The sequence below is a fragment of the Gavia stellata genome, chromosome 8 (assembly GCF_030936135.1).
Source record: "Gavia stellata isolate bGavSte3 chromosome 8, bGavSte3.hap2, whole genome shotgun sequence".
NCBI lineage: Eukaryota > Metazoa > Chordata > Aves > Gaviiformes > Gaviidae > Gavia > Gavia stellata.
Genome location: NC_082601.1, coordinates 30,429,387 through 30,446,839, shown reverse-complemented (window position 1 = coordinate 30,446,839; position 17,453 = coordinate 30,429,387). Strand labels below are relative to the sequence as shown.

At 41.3% G+C, this 17,453-nt stretch overlaps 1 protein-coding gene across 1 annotated transcript in view; it reads left to right on the top strand.

Annotated features, from left to right (window-relative positions):
* Positions 1 to 17,453, top strand: part of PLEKHM3 (pleckstrin homology domain containing M3) — a 76,194-nt gene that overhangs the window by 36,804 nt on the left and 21,937 nt on the right. The window contains exon 5 of the mRNA XM_059820669.1: positions 8,657 to 8,720. Within this exon, the coding sequence (XP_059676652.1) occupies positions 8,657 to 8,720 (64 nt within the window). The remainder of the gene's footprint in view (positions 1 to 8,656; positions 8,721 to 17,453) is intronic.

Sequence of the window (17,453 nt, the reverse complement as noted above, 5' to 3'; positions counted from 1 at the left end):
TTTGTTCTCACCTATTGCTGCACTGGATTCTAAACTCTTTTTATATTTGCAAGGGATAAAAATAAAGGAACTCAAACTTGGCTGGGAGGAGAAATAAGGCCCTCCACCAGCGCATATCAGCAGCGTTCCTCGATGAGATTAGCGAGCTGAGACTTTGAGCCTGTTGCTGAGCTCCCTGTTTTACAAGGGATGTTGTTATGCCTGGTTTGCTGTGGCTGTCACCTCAGTATTGCAACAGACATAATGTGCCTCAAATGTCTTTACTCAACAAGTTCTCACTTGTTTTGGTTGTCTTGCTTGTGTGGATGCTTGTATGGAAACATACAAGACCAAAACCTAGAGCCAACAGAGAATTAGTACAAGGGGAGTTGTACAGATCCCACCACCACCTGCAGATTGTGGGATGATGAATGATGAATGAACGGCACAGGCAAACAAGGTGGAGTCAATAAAATTGATAGCTGGGAAAGAGCGAGAATCTCTGAGTCCATTAAATAATGAGGTTATTCTGTGAAGCTGTGCTGAATGATGCAAGTTTTTCTCTGGTTTTGCTTTCTTCCTTTTATTTCTAGACATAAAACACACTAACAGTGTGTCCATATGTCACAACCTCTTTTCCTCTCTCATGGAGGCTCTTCAGGTCAAGGAGCTGTCAGAATGATTTTTTTTTTTTTTTTTTTTTTGGGGAAGTCTTCAGGCACCTCCATGTCACTGTAGGGTAGACTAGCCCAGGTCAACCTTGGAGCTCTCTCTGGGCTCTCTGCTCTCTCAGCTATACATCTAAACGTGCAGTTCAGGTGTTTCTAGCCCAGATATTTTAGACAGATGGCAGCGACACAAGGTAAATGTTCTGCAGCACATTCCCCTATACTGCTTGTTGCAGTGCCCTGGCTTTGTAAGGAAATCTTCTGAACAGTGGTGAGAAACTATATGGAAAAATTTCCCTCTTACGACTCATCTCTGTCTGATACCATCTGTCTATCACCTCTAGAACAGCAATATATCAATTTTACCCTAGCAAAATTCCAGTGCAGGATACATTACTTAATGTCTTACAGGAAGACCAAATTAGAGCTTGCTGTTGCAGCAGGAGGTTAAAGGTACACCTCCAGCGTTGCAGACGTGTGGTCCTGGCTGAGCCTGCTAGTCTGTCAGCACGCTGCAAAACAAGCCCAAATTCAGTTATGCTGAACAATAGAGTCCTGTCACTTCCTACAGTGGGGCCTTAGACATATCACTTCTGACACAGGAGTAGGTTACTTTCAAAATATTTGTGTGGCAATTGGGGAACCTGTCTAAACACATCACAGGAATCCTGATTGATCTTATGCAATCACTATACCACCAAATACCTCATGTATGTGAAGCTGGGGCTATGTCATCTTTCAGACCAAGGACAACAGAAGGTCATTAAGTCATGTCCAGACTGTCAAAGGAGACTGTTTTCTCCATTTTCTTTGCAATGGGTAGGCCATTTGGAGAGTGGAAAACCCCAAAGCAGGAAAACAAAGACACATCTTGTGAAAGCAGTGGACTGCAAAAAGAAAGTTTGAGTAGGAATGGAACAAAAGGATGTGGTTTCATAGCACTCAGGGCTCTGAGTTAACAGCAAGACCAACAGAAGAAGAAAATTTGTTGCACGGGTGATTGGAAAGAGAACGAGAGAGAAAACTCATTCAAAGTGGATGTCTGGATATCCTGAGAGGATCCAGTGTTAAGACGAAACAGCGGCCCAAAGTGAGGAAAGGTGAGAAAATAAATCCAGAGAAGTACGCACGAGCCATTTGTTGTTTATATAGATCCTGCATGCATGTAGTCATTGCAATAGCTGAAATAAAGCATGCCTGTTGATGGAGCTCTTACAAACAGACCACCTCTTTGCTTCAACTCTTGTGTCTTTTTGAAGAAGTAACTGCATGCAGGGTCCTTGCAAATTAACATCTTAAAAAGCATTTGGCTAAAACTGTAGGGGATGGAGTTAAGGTGGACTTCGAGCTTTTGTTTCAACAAGGGGTAACAAAAAGAGCTGGAGCAACAAGATGTGTGCCAGAGCAGCCAGGGTGGAGGCAGTACTGCTGCCTGTTCAAGCCAAGGGAAGGTTAAAAGCACAAGCCAGTGCTCTACCATGGTAAGCATCCAGCTGAGGAGCATGCCAGTGTATATATGGTAAATTTTCCAGAGGACAGGGGGGGTCTTTCAGTTCATGTTAGCATTTTCCGGTCTAGGGGCATACCTGCATCTCCTTCTCAAATAGATCAGTAATATTAGATATCTTTCAAAATGGTAGTTTCCGTTCACCTTTTGAGACTAGATTGCTTTAAAAAAACATAAGGATTTGGAAAGAAGTTCCTATTGGATGTGGACACCACATTAAATATGGCTTGTGCCATTTTTATCCCTGTGTTTTTATATCAGAACTTCCAGCAGCAAACTGCAAGGGTTCAGAAGTGCCTGACAAAAACAGAGAGCATTTTCTTATTCTTCGTTTCAAATTAATTGGGGGAATCTAAGCTATTTTGATTTCAAAATGAAACCGTGTGCCTCCAATTCTCTGCATCCTGCTTTTAGTAACAGTGGTACTTGATTCCTGGGTTTGATCTGTAGTAATTGTCTTTCACAATGTTACCGTAACCTTGCTCAAGTAACCATAGAGGAGAGAGTGTGCTGCATTTTAGTTGAAAGTTTATGTACTGGTTTTGTACTGGTTCAGGATTGCTGATGGATGATGAGAGTAACTGTTTTAACACAGGGATGCTCATGGGGAATTTCATAACAACATGAAACAATACCTTACCTGGACATGCTTGCTAATAAATCTAGCACTTAGTGTGGGCTGAAGATATTTAGGAATGGCTGCTGCCAGAGCATAACCAGAAGAGTGTTCATACCTCACGAATGTGAAATGGTTCACAAATGCTTTTCTAGCCAAACCCATAGAATTAGAAAAAAATCATTAATCTGGTATAATACCACAAGAATTAAATAAATAAGTAGTGTTTTGTTTTGTTTTAAACTCATTAATTTATTACTACCTTTGACTTTCAGATCACTAGGTTTCCCAGGGCCCCACTTCCCTGAGTAACTTTTTTTGGCTGCAAAGTTGGGCTTCCTCTCTCCCAACATAATTCCAGGAGCTGAGATGTCCAAGGAAATACAAAATCAAAAGCCTGAATATAACTATAAGAATTAGCAACACTGGAAAAAATCCTACCTTTTCCCCTCACCTCTGATGCTGTTCTGTACCTTAAATTAACAGATTCCATGCCAAATGAATGGCAAGAGAAAACCTAGCGAGGTATTTTATTGACCCTGCCACATATATTTGGAGTAACTGGCAATTCACTGATATCCCTCTGTACTTTTTGAAACAAATAATAACTCTGAAAAATTTCAGCTCCTGTCAATGAGATTAGAACACATGCAGTTCCTGCCCATGTGCTACACACCCAGCCGCAGCTGTTGGTGGTACACACTGCAGGGACTTCAGAGGTCCTCTTGCCCCTTGTCTAGGGGGTAAAAAGAATATGGGAACAGCGGTGATCAGCATGTGCTTGCCTGTCAGCTGCTTTAGCTTGCAGTGTGGTGCACTAGCTTAAAAGTAAATTGGTGGTGGTCTAAGTTGTAGTGCCAGGGTATGAACCGTGCTGGCTGAGGAAATGGACTTGGTACTTGTGGTGCTGTGCCAGGTGTGGGTGTAGCAGTTTCCTGCGGAGGGGTGGTGAGGACGTCTGAATGTGGCTGCGTGCTAGACTGGTGCATCTGCGTCTCCTGTGAGTCAGAGCTCAGTCACACAATTCTCAACCTGGTCAAACAAGACACTCCTGGCTGGCACATGAAATCGTGGTGCCAGCTTCCCCTCCCCTTCCCCCTCCTATCCTAGGTTTCAACAGGCTTTTTGGTACAAAAGAGACTTGGTTGTGCCCACCTGCCAGCTAACTTGATTTCTTTTGATTGCGCTGTAAAAAGAAGAGTTCGCTGTGCTTATCATGTTTGTACTTTGGTTATAGTGTCAGGCTTGGGCAGATTAATTGGTTGTAGCTTTAGCAGAGCTGTCAGGGTATTTAACCCATTGGCGAAAAATTACCTAAGCTGATGATAAACAGGCTTTAAATGCAGAGCAATTACTTAGTGCTAACAAAGCACCATGACTGCACACTTTGTCCAAATGCAAAAAGCAAAGTCTTATCAGTGGTTCTGTTTGCAGGAGGACACTAAAAGATAACCTTTGTTTGTGCAAATACTTACCTGATAAGATCATCCAAAAGGGAACGGATGAAATTTCTGGTTCTATCTTGCCTGAAGGTTATGCTTCAGATTACAAAATATCAAACAAAAAAGAATAATAATCAGAAACTGAGAATGCTCAATTCTCACTTTTAGTTGGACTGAAGGTCTCCGATGGTGGCTTTCTTTCCTGCTTGCATTGATTGCTTTTATTTCTAGCACATAACAATAAAGCAATTTAGAGACCTTTAACCAATAGAACTTTGGATTTCATTGTTCACAGGAACTGGCAAAGCTAGACGGCTGGTTAGCATTGAACTTGGTTTGTTCATTGCAGGATTAACCCTGACTGGTAGCAAGGATTTAGAGCACAGCAGTCCAGTGACTCACAACTGTTCTGTTTTGCATTGATGGTGAAACTGGTCTGGGAGTTTCCAAACTGTGAAAGCTTAGGAGGTGCTTTTAGTGGGACGTGCACTCGATACCATTTGCCTCTCAAGGGTCACAGGTCACATTCTGAAGCAGCAGACATTTGAGTTTTTATTGTGATGAGTCTCAACATCTTGCGTTTGACCTCTTGTCTAGCTCACTCCGGTTTTTTTCTGTGTTAAGATCTGACTGAAAGGACACTGTTTATTGAATGCTTTTAATTGACCAACTTTAAAAAAAAATCCAGTTTGTTATAGCGCATTGATCAGAAGATTTGCAAAACAGACATCTTTTATTGTGCTTTCAAGTAATTTATCAGAGATTTCCCATGTGGTGTTTGTAAAGGACCTTTATATCAAGGGAAAAATAAAATGCAAGCACAGGTTTTGGTCTTTTTGGATCAAGGCCTTATGTTAACCCCAGCTTGCTCAAAGCTCCATCTCATGCAGAAAGTAAATTTGCATTTTTCTAGTGAAATGTTTCTAAGTGTAGTTATCTTAGCCTGCTCTGTGGTCTGTGTCAGACTTTAGACATTAATGTGATTTTAGGTTGGTTTGGATGCCATGTAGTACTTTGTCTGGATGCTGATGCAATGGCATGGTGTTTTTGTGAGCCCCATCTCGCCTACTGTACTCTACTGACTTTGGCTTCCTTTGGCCAATTTCAGTTGCAGCTGACAGAGGGATGGAGATGGCAAAGACATTATGTTCCTACTAGTTACATGAGAGGAGGTGTCTGGGTTGAGAAGCAAGAGGCTCTGAATTAGTCCTGTGTGCCCCCTACTGAAAAAGACTTTATATAAGCCATCACCTCATTAGACTCAGAGAACCTGTGCACACAAGTAAGCCATTGGAAACTGGCCGTCACTCATTTTCTTGCTCACTGGACTACTTGGTCTGTGTGGATTTCCTGCCTCAGCTGATTTGCTTGCATTTTATGATGAGGTTTTTTGAAAATATGTTTGAATTTAATATTCTGGTGCCTCTTATGCTCTTGTTCCCCATCCACTGGAGGCTGACAAAACTGGCAATAAACAGACGCATTTTTGGGAGGTGGCTTCACAAGTTATGTTCAGGTAGCTGTTGAGTTTTGGTTTTTCTTTCCAAATGGGACTAATAGAAGTTTTCTGGAGGAGATCTTAGTTGCAGACGTGCAGCACAGCAAAATGTGTTTTTGAAACAGCTGCTCAGCTCACCACACGTGTGGTGAGGGTGCATCGTTTGTACTTTAAATGATCAGGGACTGAGCTGCCTACTGCAATTTCAGTTGTTTCACACTCATGGACCTGTGTGCTCTCCACCTTTGGTGATGTGGGCAGGTGTTGAGGGAGTGTTTTGCACCTCCGCGTGTATTGGGAACCATACAGGAACTGGTCCGGTTGCTTCATAAGAAATTTTGTAAATGCTTTTGTACATGTATGTTCTGGCTGCTCAGCCGTTTTTCTGTGGCCCAACACAACCAAATTGTGATTTTTTTTTTTATTTTTTTTTTTTATTTTTTTTTTTTGAGTCAATAGAAGGACTGCAAATCTGAAGCTGGACCAGCTTTACTTACTGAGGGTTTTTTAATGCCTCAGTTTCCATAGCAATGGAAATAAGCATTCCTCTCAATTCAGTGCTGGGTATATATGTGTGTGTATGTGTCTTGCATAAGACTGGGAGGGCAGTGCCTACGTCTTTTCCTGGAAATAGATTTGGAAGGGAGGAGGAGTGTTGGATGCTGGCTTTGCAGAGCTGCTGCTGCAAACTAACGTATCTCAGGGAGGGAGACAGGTACAGAGAGAGGATGACTATCACCAGGGCCTGTGTTGGCTGAGACCACCTGACAAAGGAAGTCCCTCGATCATGAGTTTGCTTTTCATCTGCATACTTGTTATTAGGAATTAGAACTTGCAGGAAATAAAATGCAGTCCTTGAAGGCAAGGGAATGTGATGTTAGTCATTGATATTAGTCATTGACAGTTTCTGCCTTATGGGCTATTCAGTCTGTTTCCTGAAAAAGGAAATCTTTCATTAGCTAATTATTTTCCTTAGCAGTGCTGTAAGGGCATCAGCAAATAATACAGTTCCTGGCAAAGCTACCGCCCTGTTTAGTGCCTGCCTGTGTGATCAGGGGAGGATGATGGGCAAATTTTAATGAAAGAAATTCTGTCAGAGCTGAAAAATACTAATGGTTTCAAAATGCTGTTCAGAGTTGACTCCTTAGCAATCAATTTTAATAAATCTTCTGTGTGCAAATGAGGAATCCCAATGTCATATGTTGTCTGGTATCTGGATTTTGACTGTTTTCTAGTGGTCTTCAACATTGTGCCATATGTATTATAAAGGTGTGATGCAGCAGAGCCACTGAAACATGTTCACCTCTAATAGGAGCGATGGTATAGCCTACAGAACTGAAAGGGGAAAATGCAGTATCCCGGTGAGACTGCAGCTTAGAATTAGGTGAGTAGAGTGGACATGCTTGGTGAGTCGGAAGGAGCAAGGGCACAGTCCTGCTCCAGAAGAGACCCGTAAGATTGGCAGTGCCCAGTTGTCAGTGCCTTGCTTGCAGGTCTCTTCCCCTCCTATCTCAGTAAAGCTTAGATTTTTTTTCACTCACCTTAACAGCAGTGAAAACTCCTAGTCCCTCTAAGACAGCTTTGAAAGCATCAGTTTAAGATAGTTAAGACAACTAATGGAGTAGAATGAACTGAGGTTCTTCCATTATTTCTTAGAATTGGTGTTCTGTCAAAGATTTCAGTTGGTACTGTTATCCCTGCTGATCTGTGTTTTAGCTAATTATGTTGTCACAGCTTCTAAAATCTCTTTTTTGAGTTCCTGTGTACTTTCTCATTAGTCTCATATGATGATCATGTAAGTTCATATCGGCCTTTCAGTATCTTTGATTTTTTGAACATGTTCAGTGGTCTTTCTGTTCACTGCCATTCAGTTCTACCGTTACGAACCAGGCTTTGCTAGAGGTTTGTTCATGCATTTAATAATATCAAGAATTTCGTTTCTGTATTGCCTTAAAACTACATGATTGTAATGTAGGAACTGAGTTCACAATTTTTTCTCTAAGCAACATGTAGTGTAAAATAGTTGCACCTCTTGACATATTTGGTTGCTTCTTTTGCAAGAGTGATGTGATTCTCCACTCCCCACGATACATTAGCATAGTGTTACATTTGTTTTTTGTGGATGGAAAATAAAGCTGGTCAGCTAGTTGTTTCTCTGTCTGTGTACACAAAGATAGATATTTTAATTAGATGTACCTTTTGTCTTCTGGACATCTTTATGGCAGATATGTAGGTTTTAATAAGCTTTTCTTGCTAATATCCACTTGCCTTTACAAGGTCCATTTCTCTCTGTAATGTTACTTTAACCCAGTTTTTCATTTTACTGCAAGTCACTCTAATTAGGACATCTCTTCTCTGTTCAGGTTTGTGTAATTTAGCTTTACTGAACAGGTCTGTCAGTGGATAATCAATGGTCTTGCCTGAAACCTTGGTTTATGTAAGGAAAATATGCCTTTCAATCAACTTTATGCTGGAAGAACAGCATCTGCATGACATTTTTCCCAATATAGTTAGTTCAGTTACAAAACCATAAATCACATCTGAAATTAACTGTTACAGCTTTCTAGCAGACTAGGAATCTTGTACTAAAAACCGTAAGAAATACTTTTAATGTGTAGTTTGAATTATTTGTTTTTATTATTGGGTTAATTGTTTGAAGAAACACCTTCTGTGTTGAGATGAGCTTTCAATGGCTGTAAATGTCGCGGTACATGCTTACCTGACAGTTGGAGAATGACACTGGCAGAGCGTTCATTCTTATTGTGGAATTGTTGTGCCCATGAGGAATGCTGTAAAAGTAGCTGGTGCTTACAGGGTGACATAATTCCAGTTTCTGACAAACTGTCTCTCTAGCATCATTGTTCTGCAGTTTTTTGGTTGGGAGAGGAAATCTTTGAGTTTCCCAGTCAAAAAGGCGTGACACACATCCATTTTTCTCTTTACCAGGATCTTTCCCAGAGAGTATCTTCTCCAGCAAATCCATCTTTATTCTCTCGCAGACCTTCAGCAGGTGAGTTTCTTCAACTAATTCTACCTGTTACACATCAAGCCTGTTCTCATCTTCAATGCTAATTGTACATTCCCCCTTCTAGCTAATTGTAGCATAAGTAGCTTTACTTCCAAGACATCTCTGTGGTTTATAGTTTAATATAAACATGGGTTAACCTGGGGCATTGGTTAGGGATGAGAGAGAGAAAGCCTAGAGCGTCAGTGTTGAAATGGGGCTGGAAAGAGGCTCCGAAGGAAAACTGTAGTCTGCAAAGAGAACTTTGCTGTGAGAAGTTTTCATCTGATCAATGAAGCCTCATCTAAGGCTCAGCCTACAGGTGACAAGTAGTATTTATTTTTTTGCTTGAGAGAATAGTTATTCAGGAATTTATGAGTTTGTAGAGTTCCTAGTGCAACATGCTTATTTACAAAGTCTGCTAGGCATTACCACAAGAGGGGAAAAAATAAAAAAAAACCCAACCCACGAAAACCTCAGCAAGCCTGCTACACAAAGTTAAGCCATGCAGTGTTACTATGACAGATGTGACCACAGAAGAGGTAATGTGCCAGCAAAATGTGTCTTTGCATTGATATTGATTGAACTAAGCAAGCACCTTGCAGTACATCTGCCTGAAGAACAGAATTTTATTACATACCAGATTACACAAGAAGAATTTGGCAGAAAAGAGCTGAAAAGAGAGGATAGGGAATCTAAGGTGAATGTGCAGCAGCGCTCAGATGCACAATGGAGGAAGCAATGAGGGAAGATGCGCTAGCTGGCCTGGGCATATCTGTGTTCACACTCTAATGCCATTGCCAGTGATATATAAAACACATTATTTTAAGCTTCTTCCACTGATGTTTCCCTTGTCTAGTGGTGCCTTTTCTGCAGGATAACGGGTAGCATAGTCAGTTCTGGATGTTCAGCTGACACATTTAAGTTGAGGTAGTTCAGGTGCCCCTCAGAGCTGGAGACGACAGAACTGCAGGAAACATGGTTCTTGTTGGCTGGTAAAGTCACAGGGTAGAAATTATTCCATATATAAAATAAAAAGGTCAGTCATCTGAGATCTAAAACTGTTTCCACATATTTTCAGCATGCTCTGCTATCTCATCTTTAATAATCAAGCCATGAAAAAGCAAGCTACTTAACTCCAGAGCTGCAGTCTCCCTGGTGGGCCTGTCTATTAGCCCCCAGTGCTCTGTAAGCTGCTTAATCAGTTCCTAACATTGGTAGTAGATGTTTTAGAAGCAATCAGCAGCTTATCAAGCACCCTGTGGGAGGGAGGGAGGGTAGAAGTCACAATTCATCCATTGATTTAGCAGTTCCCTTTAGCATGTTTCTTTGTGTTTGTGTTTGCAAGACACCTTCTCTTCCCCTGAGGGCCCCAGCCCCAAACTTATCATATTTAGAGGCAATATAATTTGATTACCGTTTCTGCTGGGGTGGGTTAAATTGCATTTACCTTTTAATCTAGCTATATCCTTCTTGTCAGGCTGGAGAGGGTTTTCCACATTTCAGAGGCTCCAAGTTTGAAATTGGATGGCCTGTTTTTGTCAAAGTGGAACCAGAGTGGAAAGGGGAGAATGGCCCCATTGAGAAAATGAATCCAACAGCTGGAGAAACAATAATACCCTTACAGCCCCTACCTCCTCCCTGGCTTGCCCCTTACCACTGCTTTTTCCCGATTGCTCATAATTTTCTACTGACCTGCAGTTTGGATGTTTTTTAATCCTAAAAGTTTCCCCTCCTTTTGATTCCTCTACTGCCTGTTTCCTCATATCCATAGGCTGCTTTTGCACTGTATCCTGCTGTCATGTAGATTGCGTGTGTTTGGGGAATTAACTAAAAGGTTTATTAAAGATTAATGGAACGATAAGGCATGGTGAGTGAATTAGAAAAGCAGAGAGGGGTAATCTGCAGATATAAGCAACCTTTACCCTGGTTAGTCCCAGCTCAATTCTGATTTGTTTCCTAGCCAAGTTCTCTTTAAAGATCCTAGAAAACATGGGTCGTTTCCTACCAAGCAGCTGAGTTTCAAAAATGTGGTATGAGGGTCTGTTCTTAGGTGCAAAAAAGTTGAAATGCCTGTTTGCCAATAGATGAAGCAGCATATAGTAGTATTCTAAAATTAAATCCAATTTAAATCTCTTTCCAGGCTTAAGAGAGCTCCATGTCTAGACCTTATGGATGTGTCAGAGTACATACTTGAGCTATCTGATGGTCTGGGGATGGTTGTCACTTGGATCCATTTGGACAGGGCTCTACTGGGGAAGACCTTGACTGTTAGGTTAAAAGCAGAGTGGAAAAAAATTGAAACAAAATGTCCATAATTTTGGAATCTCACTAAATCCTGGTGAGGTAGTGGTTTTGCTAGTACTTTACTCATTAACAAATGCTCGTAGTGCAGATGTGAGTAGTCCTGACCTTTAACCAAAGAGGCAGCAAGTGATTGTCTTTATTTGTATGTGCATGTTTATTTAAAATAAACACAAATGCACAGATGTATCCCAGCAAGGTTTCACTGCAGACCAGGGCCCCAGGGACTACGTGAAAGTTTACAGCAAGTCTATCTATGGGCATTCCCATGGGGTAAATATCCTTAGAATCCTCTTGTCATTGTTGTTGTTGGAGGTGTTAGCAGACGAAATAACTAATTAGGTGCATTCAGATTTAACAAGCAGAAACACAAAGTGTGACAGCTTGCCTATTCTGCCCCATTGGCTACACTTGCTTTCATTTCCAGCCCTCCCTGGCGTCATCTGCCCAGAGAGCAATCTGCTGTGCATCTCTGTTAGCCAGTTTATCCAGGGCTATTCCAATCAATTAAAGTTTTAAAGAGGGAGACCTCCAGTTGTTAGGAAGCAAGTATTCACTCCTGAAATTGCTGGGTTTAGCAGACATAGTACAGTGGAAAAATGGATTACTCATATTTATATGCAGTATAGTCCCTGATGGTGCAGTCACAGTCCAGGGTAGCTTTACCTACTGGAGGTGTGAACTCTGTTCTTTGCTGACATTACTAATGGACGTATCACTGGTTTTGGGGACATGTGGACACAGTTCATGCAAGCTGGAGTTAAAAACTATCCATTCATTCTGTGTGACTGTGGGGCTGCTTTAGGTAAGACTAACAGTTTTTACACTGTTAAACATTGATTTGGACAGAAGCTGACTCAGACAAGACTCTTGCATTTTCCAGGAAAAGTAATTCTTGCTACTTACACTAGATTCCATAGTAATGGGAGCTTTTAAAGTAAAAGACTTGAAGTGGCTGTTGTGACGAGTTCAGAATTCAGGTGCTTAATCCACACAGAGAGTTAACTAATGTCTTGCCTGTTTTTTATGTTAAATAGCAAGATATACAAGTGTACAAAGATTATTGCAGTGATGGTCTTTATTGTAGAAGCACTCTTAATCATGGCAATAATTTCATCCTGGTTATACCAGCCCCCAAAGATATGGCAAAATAAAAAGGATCCACGTAACAGCAAAAATGACTGGATGTAAAGGATGGAAATTGTGAACGAGACAGGAGATTTAAAAAGACGTTGATTTGAAGACTTGTTTACACAGGAACACTCAGGAAAAAACCCTAAAGTGACAAAATATGGGAATTTAAAATTATGAGTTGAATTACATTGAATCACTGTGTAAATACTGTTATTCAAAATGTAGGTGGCTTTCATTTGGTTTATCTCCATTTACTTTGGAGGCAAAGTGAGCTAAATTGTATTAAGGCCATTTTCATTCTGAATGTGTATGTCCATACAGGGATTTAATGTAGTGTAATTTATCCATTTTAACATTGTAGATAAACTAATCCGTTAAAATTTAATTAAAACATCCATTTACTTCAGATCAACTTTCCTGACTATCTACGTGTAGATGAACCTACAAACAATGTGAAGAACAGCGGAGAGAAAGGATGAACAGGAGAGCCCTATTCTTACAATAATATAGCACAGGTCATACAGTGAATATGAGATATGCATAAAAATCCTTAATGGAAATGCTTCTTTGCAGAACACACAGCGAGCATGAGGAACTTAATGCCACAATAATATTACTGAGGCCAGAAGTTTATCATCTTTGAAAGGATTAAGTATCCGTAATGAGAATGTCCACAGTTACACTACATAAGATAAAGAGATTATAAGGTTTCAGAATAGACGTATTATTTAGTGAGGGGATTAGGAAGATGTCTTCCCTATTGACAGACGGATCAATGATTTCATCTTCCTCTGACGTATATAGTACTGATTACAGCATCTGATAGGGTTTTGGACTAGGTGAACAGTTGGTCTAACAGAAGCATTCCCAATATGAAAATCTGAATGTTTTTGTTCAAGATTTTGTGCATATAAGGTTCCCTAACTAAAACATGGGGAATAAAAATGAACTTCAATGAAACATAAGTTCCACCTAATTTGAGCCTAGTATATTGTTAGATCAGGATTAGGAAGCCTTAGAAGAACAAAGAAATTGTTAGGTCTCATTCACTTTTCCAGGCTTTTAACCCATGCTGTACTTTCATCACGCCTCCTTTTCCAATGGCAAATTTGGGTCCTCCCTGTATTGTCCTAGACTAAGATGGAGGAGGAGATTGGAGATGCTCTTTCTAGCATTTTTGCATATGCAAAACGTTAGGTTGACTTAGACAAGTTGTTTCATGAGTCCCAACAATAGCAAAGACTGCAAGGAGATGTGGACTTCTTTTTGCTCTTTACTTGCTGGTTGTTTCAGAAGTAAAACTTCTTTTCTGATCACTCAGTCCTCATACAATTACTGAGAAATGCTCAGCTTAGATTTATAACATGCAGCGTGATGACTTCCAAGCTCATTAGTGGTGGTGTCCTTGCCCAGCAGTTCCTTTTTATTCATGTATCAAAAGGATGGGATGTGGCATCTAACCCACATGCCTGTGCTGGTGAAAGCCAGTAGTGTGCATGTGGCTATATTGATTGACAAAACTGGGTTTTGGCTTGCTCTAGTTTTAGAAATGTTACTGGGATAGGTGCATGACAAACACCCCCCACCCCACCCACCATTCTTAACGGATATAGCCATACCTGTAGAAGCATTAGTGCAAACTCAGTTATATATATTTTAATGAGAAAGTCTTTTGCTGTCATTTGTTTCATTCAGTGATTCAATATAAGCTGTATCAGCTTAAAGTTTTATTTGCTAAAGAGGTTTACCCATGTAGCTGTACCAGCAGATCCTTTTAAGTTTAGGCAAGCCCTTTTTTTGCTTGAGGGGCAGGAGGTGGCAAATGAGAAGGAGAATTAGGTTTTTCGCAGGCCTGGCTATGCTGAGGTGGCTGAAGATTTGTCTGTTGCAGTTCTCTGTGGGAGTTCACTGTGCTCATCAAGGGCAGCAAAATGCCAGGCACATCTGTGCCATAGCTGCCACAGTTCAGAGTTCAGCACTGTAGTGAAAACATTGATTTGCATCCCCAGCCTCCCAAGCAAGGGTGACACAGCATGTGTGACAGAGGTGCAAGTCCTGCAGTGCGTTACTACCAGTATTCAGCTGACCACAGGTTGGAATACATTGCTCGGAGTAGAGCTGGTTTGAAACAGTGGTGGGTTTTAACTGACGTGTCAGGTACAGCCCCTGCTCTTAAATATTTGGTAAGAGATCGACAGAAACAGATGGTTGTGTGGGGAGGTGAGAGGCATACACATTGTTAATTTGTACAGCGGTCCAGTTCTCATCCTAAGGCACATGAGACCTGGACTCTCTTCCCAGCTCTGCTGCAGGCTTTCTCTGACACACAGGACAAATAATTTTTAATGGGATTAAGGTAAAGTGGGTCCCACTTTACTATGTATATGTTTAAAGTGGACATCCTAAGCACAACTAAGTTCAAAAGAGGGAAACCAGCACTCTGGAGGGGTAGTCTGTCTGACCTATTTTAAATATCTTGTGCAATTTAAATACATTAAGATTTTGAGGCACTTAGATAATTCTGTACTTGAACTTGCATCTTGGACCATAAAGACATAATGATAATAGCCATCTTTATGTCCTTCCTTTACGATCTGTGCCTGTATGTCTGTGGTAACTGTATTAGCAGAAGAATATGAAAATAGTCCTGGGATGGGAAAAACACACAATGTACATTTCCATAAATATTAAAAGGTCTGATAGCAAAACAGCAATTAAACAGCTTGTGTACTTTCCTATGGCTATGGCTCCTTTTTGTTACTCCCTAGAGTTTGCTAGCCCTGAGCTGCCTTTCAGCAGAACAGGAAACTTCAAGTTAGCTGATATTCCAGGTGTGTGTGTAATTCCCCAGAGTGCTGACAGCTCTGCTTACAATTAATGTTGATGGCAATGATCTTACTGGCATTTCATTTTTACTGCAGCTGTGCTGGGGAAGGGAGTTGCTGTCATTCAGAATGGCTCGTGGTCAGGTAGAGAGCATGGCAGAGCCAGCCAGTCTCGTGGGGAAGAGCTGGCCAGCGGCATTTTGGCAAGTAGCAGCCAGGAAGGCAAGTTCATCTGAGTTAGGTGTGTTAAAGTCTTGGAGGAAAAGTGTGGAGATATAGTAAGATTGTCAATAGATACTTTTAATAGCAGAACTGTTTTTTACGCTGCTTGAAACCAGAGTTTTCAACAGGGCTTATTAAATACATGTGGTGCTTTTCTATGTGAATATGTAATCTAGGCCGCTTGGGGTAAGTGTGGCTTTCTAGAATGAAACTGTTTAAAACAATCCAGCAGTGGTGCCAGTGGCTCTCAGGAGCTTCTGAGTTGAGATCTCCAGAGATATTTTAATTTTTTCAGCCCCTAGAAAAGGCAGTAGTAATATAAGCTACCCCTTTTCTAGTGCTTTGTGCTAACCAGGTTTCTTCTGTTCTTTTTTTGCTGTACAGAATGGAAGGCCCAGTACTGGAGATCAGAGTTAGCAGTGTGAAAGATTGGGCTCTAACCTCATTGCTGTACTTCACATAAAATGTCTGTTCAGGAGAGGCAGCTGGACATATCTCAAGGAATAACATCCCAAGAAACCAAATTTCCTGAGGAAACAAAATACTGTCTCAGGGCTACCTGCTTGGATGAGAGAACAAAAATTTTTTTAGAATTTTTTTTTAAATATACTTTGTACTCAGAGAGGTTTTTTTCAGAGTAACCCTAGCCATTTTCTTGGTATGTTGTTTTCTTGTTCTAAAATCCTTCAGAGGACTCCTCCTTAAAATGCTCTGATCCAGTCCTGTGCAAGGCAGGAAAGTTTCTAATTTTGTGATACAACTCATGAAGAAATAACACCTTATTCAGTGGGCATGTAGAGTCAGTTAATATCTCTGCATGCAATTGCCTGCTTAATCTTAAAAAAAAAAAACCAACCCCACATATATACTCTCTGCCTGAATGCATATTTGCTTGTGTGTGTATTTGGAGTCACATATGTTTTTAAGCTAAGGAAAGTGCTTTCTGTTCTCAACCAGCCAAATTCCTGGTACTCTTTCAACCTTGTTTGATTAAAACAGCCTTTAACCTTTGCTTGAATACCTGTTTCTTAAAACAACCTATAATTCATCCTTGCAACAAGATTAGGAGAACTTGGGGTGTGACAAAATTGACATGTAGCTGCCTGGAAACCTTGGGGAAAGGAGAAAGGAGGAGAGACGACTGAAACACAGTGAGTGTGAAGGCCGAAGTTGTGGGGCTGGAGACTTGTTGCAGGACTGGCTGGGGAGCTGGCACAAGTGATTTCCAGGCATTTGTTTATACTGAAACAATTCCATCTCCTTCTCACTTGTGTCAGCTTCCACCCAGAGACCTGCTGAAATTTCAGGCTTTTCTTCTTTCCATGAGAGGAGTGGGGGAGGGCTTGGAGGGACCTTGTCATCCTCTCTGCCTCCTGCTATAAATTCACTTGGACTGTCACCAGTTTGTTCCTCTCCCCCAACCAATGTAAAACTCGGTCTTCACCTTGCCCCCTGCCTATATGTGCTTGTCACAGATTAGCAGCATTTGCTCTTGACCTTGTTTTGTTTTTCCTCCTTTACCCAGTGCCTATTACAGTTAGTGGCTAATTTGTGGAATATCACTTTAATACCAAATTTAAGTGCAACATGTTGAGTGGTCTGGGCTGGAAGGACCACAAACAGCAAAAGGCTCTGCCGTCAGTGCTGAATGCCTGGTCCAAAGGGAGCTTGTGATTTCTGTTTATTCAAATTCTCACTCATTTCTGCTTTTGTTTGATTTACTTGGTGCTTGGTTTTGTGGGTTTTTTTGTTCTTCGCAGTGTTTATCGCGGGGTTTCCTTTTGGGATGTTCTCTGCCCTGTGTGGGTGATGAGTTAGCATGGCACAATGTGTGACTGCGCGATGTTGCTTTGTCTGTGTCAAGGCCAGTGATGGCAAATCGTGTCATGTGTGCCAGAGCCAGCACCTTGCGCTGCTGTCAGCAGTGGATGAACGGAGTCCCTAGCCTCACCTGCTCCTGTCCACCCTGCTGCCACCCACGCCACAGACTGAACAGGCCTTTGGGACAGCCAGGCACCTGCAAAGGCCGTAAAGGGAAGAGGAGAGAGATGATGGGGTGGTATCACCCTTACTGTCTGGAGCTAGGATTGTGGCCTGTAGCATGGCTGTAGCAACAAATGATGGGGCTCTCCTGAAGTTACTGCTGTGTTCTTTTTTAATTTGTTTTACAGCGATGCATAGTGACTGATTCTAGCGTGCGTGCATGCACACAAATATTAAGAAATTATTCTTCCCTTAAGTCACTTGCAATTTA